Source organism: Rhincodon typus, unplaced genomic scaffold, assembly GCF_021869965.1.
Source record: "Rhincodon typus isolate 14 unplaced genomic scaffold, sRhiTyp1.1 hic_rhity00006373, whole genome shotgun sequence".
Classification (NCBI taxonomy): Eukaryota; Metazoa; Chordata; class Chondrichthyes; order Orectolobiformes; family Rhincodontidae; genus Rhincodon; species Rhincodon typus.
In genome coordinates, this window is record NW_025972011.1 from 1 (window position 1) to 9,997 (window position 9,997).

Sequence of the window (9,997 nt, forward strand, 5' to 3'; positions counted from 1 at the left end):
TGTTGTCTCAGATTCTCCAGCATCGGCAGTTCCTACTATCTCTTGTTCTTAAAATTTGTGTGTTTGAAACTTGCCACTGTAGACATGACTACCAATGTAATTCTCCAGTCATGGTATTGGAGTTGTAGTGTACCATAAGTACCTGCAGAGAGATTTCTAAAAGGGCATTTGTTAGACAAAACACAGCTTTTTTTAGGTTGCACGTAGCAAGACGAGTAAGGGAAGTCTGTGGTTGTAGTTTTTTGAATTTTCATAAAGCATTCTATGAGCTATTATTAAGATAATATGCAAATATTAGGCTTTTAGAATTGTACATGTACAAGCATGGTATGAGGGTTGGCTAATTAGCTATTTGGCTAATGAACAAAAGGAGTAGGAATAAATAGGCTACAAGGATCGGTGCTCGGGTCTCGGTTATTTGCAGCCTGCCTAAATAACTTGAGGAGACTGAACGTAATACGTTCAAGTTCACTGACAGTCTAAAGTAGGTGGAAAATTCAGTTGAGAGGGCCACACATAGAAAAGAATTAGTAGTCACATGGGAAACATGGGCCCAATTTTAAGAGTCAGCATGAATTTGTTAAAGGAAAAAGTAAATTGGCCCTAGAGTAAAAAGTAGCAACATTGATATAAAAGGGGCCTGCAGAGTCATACTGAAAAAGGGATATTTTTTCAGGTTGGAGGAAGATCTATAACAGAGTTCCCCAGGGGTCAGTATTGGCAACCTTGCTTTTACGAACATACATAAAGTGAACTAGATCTTAGTTTGCAGATGACAACTGGAAGCATTATAGACCGTGGAGAACTTTGTGGCAAATGAAGCTCAATGCTTCCAAGAGAAGTGGGAAGTGATGCACTTTGGTAGAAAGAACACGGACAGACAGTATAAAATAAAGGGTGTGCAGGAGTATACAGACTTAGGTCTATATACACATAAGCCACTAAAATTGGTAGGACAGGTAGAGAGAGCCATTAATAAAGCCTACAATATTTTAGGCTTCGTTAATAGAGGCAGAGAGTATAAGAGGAGGGTAGTTATGCTGAATTTTACAGAACCCACATCAGACTTCAGATGGAAGTCTGGATACAGTTATGGGAACCATACTTAGAAAGATGCGAATACACTGGCGAGAGAATTTTGAAGTAATTTACAAGAATGGTTCCATGGATGACAAATTTCAGTTAGAAGGATAAATTGTGGACTGTTTTCTTTGGTGAGGCAAAGGCTAAAGGGGAGACTTGACAGAAGTTTTCAAAATCATGTGGGGTTTGGACAGAGTAGACCATGAGGAATGCTTCACGCCCAAAACAAAACCAAATTGCACAGTTTTAAAATATTTTGCAAAAGCAGTCGATGTGGGGGAGAAAAAATAATAGTAGTGCAGGTTTGGAATGCACTGCCTCAAAGTGTTGTGGAGACAGATTCAGTTGAGGTATTCAAGACAGCATTGGGTGATTATTTAAATAGAAACCATACGCAGTGTTATAGGACAAAGACAGAAGGTTGGCACACAGTCAAAAATGCTTACAGCTGGAGCAGACATAGTGGGTCAAATGGACTCTTCCTGCACCACTAGCTGGTGCTCTGTATATAACACTGAGCAATGTAATTGCACCCTTCTTAATTTAGCCAAAGCTAAGGTTGGAGTCCTTGAACCTGCTGAAACATCCTTTTTCTCTTGTACTGCAGTACTGTTATAAGCCAAAAATGTCACCCATCCACCATATTTACCTTTCCTATTACTTCCAAGGACCTTTATAACCAAGAATATTTAACACCAAAGGAATAAAGAGAGGGTGTGAGTGGGTAGAAAGGTGACAGATGACATACACTGTCAAAGTTATCCACTTGAATTGGAAATATAGAATTTATTTTTAAATAGGAGAACCTGGGAAATGTTGGTGTTTCAAAGGAATTCTTTGCAAATGAATGAAAGTTAATATGCAGGCGCAGCATGTAGCAGATAGTCTGTTTGCTTTTTTTCTTCTTGATGAGGGCATCATTGGCTAGGCAGCATTTATTGCCCATCCGTAATTGCCCAGCAGGCACTTGAGTCAACCACTTTGTTGTGGGTCTGGAGTCCCATTAGGCCAGACCAGGTAAGGATGGCAGTTCCCCTCCCTAAAGGGCATTAGTGAACCAGATGGGTTTTTCCGACAATCAAGAATGGATTCGTGGTCATCGTTAGATTCTTAATTCCAAAATTTGTTGATTTCAAATTACACCATCTGTCATGGTGGAATTTGAACCTGGGTCCTAGAATGTAATCTACATCTCTGGATTAACAGTCTGGTGATAATACCACTAACCCATCGCTTCCCCTTACAGAAGGATTATAGTCTAAAAGTGAAATGTGCCTTATTGCAATTGTTTAGAACCTTTTAGAGTATAGCTGGAGAGCTATGCACAGTTCTGGTGCTACTACCTTGAGAGTGTGGTAAGTGCCCACTAGTTTAATTTCTGGGGTGCAGGGTTTATTCTATGAAGAGAAACTGAATAGACAAATCCTATGGTCCATAGAATCTGGGGGGGAAAAAAAGAGGTGATATAATTGAAAAGTATAAAATTGTTATTGGACTTAATGTGATAGAAGCTGGGAGAGTGCCTTTCCTTACATTAGGAGATTAAAACTAGGCATTACAGCCTTAGAATATTGGTCAGCTGTTTAGAAATTGCAGGACTGAGAGTCTTTGCAGCAGTCTTTACCTCGGGGCTGTGGATGCTCAGTTTGTATGTATGTATGTATGTTTGTGTGGGGAAAGGAAGCTGAAGCTTGTGAATATTTGTAGAATCACAGGTGTGGGTGGGTGAAAATAGGTAGGCATTATTAATTCTGTGTGCTTAGTATGAATAAATCACCTGGTCTGGGTGGCTTTCATTCAAGGTTGCTAAGGAAATGAAGTAGACCTTAACAAGTCTTGTCCTATCTTTCTTAGATCAAGACCTACTTAGAGTTGTAGATTTTGGTAATTCTATACCTCTGAACATCTTCAGCCCTCTTGTTGATCATATTCAAGACAAAAATTGATAAATGCTTGGGTACTGCAGTAATTGAGGGATAGTGGGGGGAAGGTAGAAGATCAGTCATGGTTGTTTTGTATTGATTGGTGGAGTAAGCTCAAAGAGCCAAATGATCTCTTCCCACTCCTATTTCTTATGTTCTTGTATTGCCATAAGATAAATATTTTAAATGCTGAGCAAAGAGCTGAAGTAAGGTGTGATATTTTCTGTCATAAAATCACAAACTTTAAAAGCTTTTGTAATATTAATAAAGGTGCATATGGCTTCTGAGATTTACCTTGTTTGTTGATTTACTCGCTCCTTTTCCATAGTCCATATCCCAGGGTGGATTTTAGTAACCAGGGCTTGTATTTTTTGTTTGAAACCATTTTACTGTATTGTATTTCTTTAACACGTTTAATGTAGATCTTTTCGGGCTGTGGAGATACTATTTTCCACTTTGACTGCTTAAGATGAAAAACATTTTCAGCTAATTGTTCTCTAAATTTAAAGATCCAACGGTGGTTGTAGATTTTCCTTTCCCTGTCCTCAACAATTAATACAGCCGTTTGTGAATAATGAGAATTTCCATCTTTTATTTTGTAACTTGAGTTTTAAACATTTTCTAAAAGCTATGTTGTATGTTTTAGCCGTGAAAAGTTATGGATCTGTATGGAGTACTGCGGAGGTGGATCACTTCAGGATATGTACCACGGTTTGTTGCTTAAGTTCTCCTCATTGTCTGCCCACCTGTTCCTTCCCTCTCTCCTTCCACCCAGTCCCCAAAAGTAATTAACCTGCTGTCCTGTTGGCCATTTAATTTGCATGTTAAATAATCACTCATGTTTATTCGAAAAGCAGAGTTTCTATTAATTTTTTAACTAACTCCACAAAATAATGCATTTAATTGCTGTTTGTGGGATCTCGCTGCATTTGCCTATTTAATGGTGATTTTATTTTAAACTAATTTATCTTGTGAATAAAAAGAAAGGGACTGCTAATGTTGACAATGCACTGATCAGTCAGCATCTATTAAAGGAAAAACCAGAGTGTTAGAAGGATCTTGTGTCCAAAATGTTAGCCTGTTACCTCTTCACAGTTGCCAACTGACCTATTTTCTTCCAGAATTGCGGCCCTAAAAAATTTTTTTTTGTGAATTGCTTTCAAAATGTTTGTGTGTTTGTTTTTTTTTAAATGCTGGATTTACTCATTCTTGCTCAATTATCCCCCATATTTCTCTTTCCCTCACTCTCCTCTCCTCTCCTCTCCTCTCCTCTCCTCTCCTAGTCCTGGTATAGAATTTCCTCTTCAGTTCCCACACCCTCTTACCATCTGTTCCTCCATTTCCAGCCACTACCCTCTGCCACTCATCCCAACTAGCTATTTTTTTCTTTCACCTGTCCCTTGCTTAGTTCCTTTTCTACAAGACTCGAATTATAGAAACTAAAACAGTGGTTGATGGAAAAGCTCATTAGGTAAGGCAGCATCTGTGAAGAAAAAGCGGAGTTAACGTTTTGGATCTGGTGACCGTTCGTCAGAACAGCATCTGCAGTTCTTTCGGTTTTTATTTAGAATTATAGAAATTTCATTTGAACTGACTTGATTGTACTTTGAAAGGAGTTCTCCATATTCTGTTTGCTAAAGTTTGCAGAAGTAGACTAATTGTTCATTGACTGTTATGTTATGAAATGCTTTGCTTTTACAGTAACAGGACCCCTCTCAGAACTACAAATAGCTTATGTTTGCAGAGAAACATTGCAGGTAGGATTGTGGTTTCTCTTTGACTTTGCACGTTAAGAATTTCTTGCCAGCAACTAGGAGAATACATTAGCATGTTATTAAACCAATGTGTACCCCTTCTTTAAACAAAACAATTGACCAAAACAGTTGCAGACCATTAATCCTAATATCACGCATTTATATCACTTAATCAATTATTTTATTTAAAATTATTGGTAATTTTGAGCAAGTATCACTAGCCTAGCCCTCACCGAGCATAGTAGAGAAAGAGAATTTTTGACTTCTCACTAATAGTGAGAAGTTTTGTCTGTCACCTTCTAATAATTAGACGATAAATAAATCATCCATTTAAAATGAACAGAATTATCTGATATCCATTATTCAGCACCATGGCAAGAGCAAACTTGCCCATAAATTGCACATTGGTTGGGTTACCGATTATGAGAACTGAGGATGTAATTTCTAGGACACTGAGAAAAGAGACAATTGTAGTGTGGCCTGATTAACATTTGAAATTGTGCAAGGGTTTTATAGGGTTGGTATTTTGTTATGATTCTTGAGGGGAAAACCATGAACCTAGATGATAAAATTTGATGCATGACCCCCAAATAAAGAAATTACTAACCTTGGCTTTATTTATGTTCAAGTAAATGGAATTTACGAATGAATTAACAAGCAAATGATGCTTCAAATGAAAAAAAAACTTAAATTTCATTCTGTATAGTCAATACAACGAAGATGCAACCAAAAGCGCTTGCATCATTCTGCATACAACTGTGACACCATGTGCAATGTTTATTGTTTCGAACTTGACTTTTGGTACTGAGGATCCCTAACTTACTTCCTTAATTGAGTCAGTCTTTAGTTGTGTTGACTGGCAGTTGTATTCTGAGGTCCTAGGATACAGTTAACACTGAAGGGCTCTTATGAGTGGTGTGTGAGGTCTCTATCTCTGAGCCAGGAGGCCTGGGTTCAAGTCCTGCTTATTTCAGAGGTGTGAGATAATAACATCATGAACAAGTTGGTTAGAATAATGATAATTGTCTCCTAATCCAACACTTCTTTGTATCTGTTTCTCTGTGCTGATTTTTCCCTTCTACCTCATGCTGCTCTGTCTTCCAACCACGTTACTTCTGGTCTTAACACTGGTTCCTATTGCTTCCAGGTAAAGGGTCACAAGTTCACAAGGGCCAATATTTCTTTCTATCTAAGAAAATTATACAGGAGGATATAGATGGATTAGTCACATAGGAAGATCAGTGGCAGATAAAATTCTACCCTCTCAAATGTGAGGTGGTGCACTTTGGAAGAAGTAACAAGATGAGGGAGTACTCAATGAATGGCAAGACATATGGTAACTCAGAGGATCTCTTTTTAAAAAGTGTTAAAATTCCTTTTGAAACACTCTTTAATAACCATTACTGATCCTACCAATGTTTTAAAGAAATAACAAAAATTTTCCTTGCGTTAGGTAAAGGCAAAGTTGCCACAGTTCTGTAGGATTATAGAGAGACCACTGGTATTGAGTTTAACATGAAGGTTAACACACCTCAGGCAAGGTTAAGAAAGTGGGAACTTCATTGTGACCTCAGCCAGTATGGGAATTGAACCAATACTGTTAGCATTCCTCTGCATCACAAACCAGCCATCTAGCCAACTGAGCTAACTGATCCTCTATTGCAACCCAGATCAAATTGTGGTGATAGATGTTTCCCAGCGTAATTTCTAATTAACTGCTAGAAAATAAATATTATTAAACTCCATGTGGATTCCAGGCAATTCTATTTTACTTAGTTAGAATGCAGAACTTGCTATTGCAAAAAATAATTGAGATAAAAGCGCAGATATATTTAAGGGAAATCTGGATAAACACGTGGGGGAGAAAGGAGTAGATGATTGCGCATATTAACAGACAAAGTAAGATGGGAGGAAATTTGTGAAAAATATAATTAAAGTAAATAGCTGCCAATAATAATTTTGAAAATGGTCTATTTGGCCAATCTCTTTTATTTTTGTTTGAATGACAAAAAATTAGTATCTTAATATGATGTTTAGATGATTAAGATTCCCTTTGACATATATCCTCTTAGCTGCGTAAAATTAATACGTTGAGCATTTAAGATTTAATTAAGCACCATAACAATTCTGTGAAATGTAAAATAAAATGAACTGAGTTCCAACAGATTATTATTCATGAAGCAGTGTTAGTAGTAGAGTGAAGATGCAAATGAATGATAAATTTATTGTCACGTATGTCTAGGGAGGTATAGTGAAATGTGTTCTGTCACTGCAATCCAGTGCCACTTTGAGGTACAAAAGAAAATATTTAAATAAAGTTGATCTTCATGGCTGGGGTCCCAAACATGGCTCCAGGACTTATGGAAGGTCTGTGTAATGTCCCAGCTCTGGGCCCACTGTAGCCAGGAGTCCCTGCTCCACAATTGTTGCAGCTGACGCCTCACTGCTAGTTCCACAGTATTTGTGGAGAGAAAGCACAGTTGATGATTCAGCTCCAGGGACCCTCTTTCAGAATACTTCAGTGACTGGACTAATTGTTCATAGTTTGATATTTTGAGTTGCTAAAGAATAAGAATAAATCATCAAATATTATGGTGAAACTATATAGTCCTTGAGCGAGACCATTAGTATGTTTGAAATTTAATGGATAAGGAAGTAATTTAAGCCCTTAAGGGAATAACGTCCAAACCTTGTCCTTTCGTTGGTTGCGAGGAAAGATTGAGGATAGGAGGGGGTATCTTGGAGAAACAAAAAAAATGGCAAATTGTGTACAGAAAGCAAACCTACAGCATTATTTCAGAATGTACTGTGAAATTATAACAACTGAGAAATTATTAAAGATGTTTTAAGATTTATGTTGATAAGGAGCATTTAATCTTTTTAAGAGGGTAGTAGAGTCAAACCCTTTTGGTGATTATAGTTGCATGCTATAGAATTTTCTTTTGCTGGATTGGGCAAGTGACCCATGGCTGTTCTCATTTGTAGTTGTGTTTTACTGTTGTGCAGTTTTTTTTTGTTTGTGCTTGATGATGTGCAACTTGTTTTGTAGGGTCTGGGCTATTTGCACAGTAAAGGAAAAATGCACCGAGATATAAAGGTAAGCCTAAGTTTGCATTTTAGTTGTAAATTTCCGTAAACTGAAGACTTTTTAAACATTCGTTGTCAATCAAACTGTATCTGCCGTATGCGAAAGTGGAAATTAGCTATTTGATAGCCTGTGTTGTTGAACAATCTGATTAATTGTTATGATCTAATGGGGTGGTGTGCCGTAAATTGAACCATATAATTCCCAGAGTTGTAAACACAGTACTCCAGTATACCTGAATTTCAGACCAAGGTTGATAGAAGGCACTGACCAGGTTTTTGTAATAAACAAAAATGATTCTGTATTATAAATAATTAGATAATAGCTACAAGTAAACAGATAAGCCATTGGCACATTATACTAGTAAATAAAACCCCACTCCCTTTTAATCTGTCTCTCCCACACAACAAATAGGGAAAATAGATTGGTGAAATTGAGAAAACCAGTTCAGTTGTCTTTGTTTCGTGCTTCCGATGTTGAGAAGATCCTACCTCAGTTAGTCAGGTCCTCGGTGTTCAGATGTCTTTCTCTGGAAGCTTCCACTGGTCTGTGAGAAAAACAGAGCAACGTACTCACTTGGAAATTTGCCTCTGTATCAATCCAAAAGTCAGAGTTGCAGGTACTGTTGTAGAAATAGGTTTCTTTCAATTTTAAATTGATGGTTTTACTGCAGAGAACAGCTTCTACTGGGTAGAATAACAGCACACCCTTTTGTTTTCTTTTTCTGTACATTTGTGTCTCTAATTAGTTTCTAGTTCCAACCTGATCATATAGTGAAGAACCAATTAGCTTCACTTCTAAACAAATCTGTGTTCCTGATCATCTGCATATTGAAGGAATCCATTGCAAAAAAAAATCACAATAGGTATTGAATTCCTTGCTGTGAAATTATGCAGCTATCCTGGTAAATCCCTGTTTTTAAAATCCGGTCTTTCTCCATGCAATCCATAGCTTTTGAAGATAAAAAGAAAAAGGCTTGTTTCTTATAATTTTTAAAATTAAAAAAAGTAGACATTTCCTTGGAGATAACTAGAATTAAGTGTATTGGCAGAGATCTGGAAATGGTAGGTTCTGACCTTCTTGGAAAAAATGAAGTTAAAATAAGCTGGTGGATGCTAATTAATTACCACTTCATTTCTAAAATGTTTTCTTTTAGGGGGCAAATATATTACTGACAGACCATGGTGATGTAAAGTTAGGTGAGTATGACCCAGGACTTCCAATATTGACATATTTTGTAAAAACCTGATTTACACCATCCGCAGTTCTTTTGGAACAAAAACAAAGTTGCTGGAAAAGCTCAGCAGGTCTGGCAGCATCTGAGGAAAAATCAGAGTTAATGTTTCAGGTCTGGTGAACCTTCCTCAGAATGTTGATGTATTTTTGGCTATTTAATATTTTAAGGCTAAAGGTAATGGATACCTTTTTTTTTGTTCCTTTATGTGAATATGATTATCTAGCTTTTTAGTCAAGCATGGAAGGTAGTTTCTGTATTTAAAACAAAATCTATTTGAGTAAATATGTGTAGCACTGTATAGTATAGTGTGAGAGTGGAGGTTTATACATCACATGTTCATTTTTCTTTGCTTCCAGTGGACAACTCAAGTAAAAATGGGAAGAATGGGCTATTAGCCAACCCGTGAAGAGTCTTACAATTCAGTTGCTCACCACAGCTGTGTTTGGTCTGAAATTGTTAATTACCTAATTTCCTCCTTGAGGAATATTAGAAGAAAAGATATTGTTGTACCAACTGTTATTAAAATATATCACTGACAGTCTCGATTTCTTAAAATGCATGCCTAGCAAAAAATGTTGCAGTTCATTGAGGACCTTGGTGTTTAATTCTTTCCTTACCAACGCCACCTCCCTTGCTCGGCTATGCTTCCATCTCCACAGCAGTATTTCTGCTGCTTACCCTGGCTGAAATCAATCATTTTAGCACCATGGAATAAGATCTATTTGATCTTTATGGCTCAGTGGCGCAATTGTATGGCCATTTACGCCTAAACCACTGAGGAGATTGTAAGTGGGCTTTCATTTTTCGAGTAAGACTGGTTTAAGTGTACAATTCAGGCTGTCAATTTACCAAATATAAGACAACAAGGTGCAGGGCTGGATGAACACAGCAGGCCAAGCAGCATCATGCTGCTTGG

The 9,997-nt window shown here is 37.3% G+C and overlaps 1 protein-coding gene across 1 annotated transcript; it reads left to right on the forward strand.

The window, feature by feature from the left end:
• The first annotated feature begins 3,648 nt into the window (after positions 1-3,648).
• LOC125482147 (mitogen-activated protein kinase kinase kinase kinase 5-like) lies at positions 3,649-9,528 on the forward strand. Its single transcript, XM_048594144.1, has 5 exons — positions 3,649-3,716; positions 4,707-4,762; positions 7,809-7,856; positions 9,001-9,043; positions 9,438-9,528. Exons 1-5 carry the CDS (start codon positions 3,674-3,676, stop codon positions 9,485-9,487), a joined length of 240 nt encoding a protein of 79 aa, XP_048450101.1. The 5' UTR covers positions 3,649-3,673; the 3' UTR covers positions 9,488-9,528.
• The last annotated feature ends 469 nt before the right edge of the window (positions 9,529-9,997 follow it).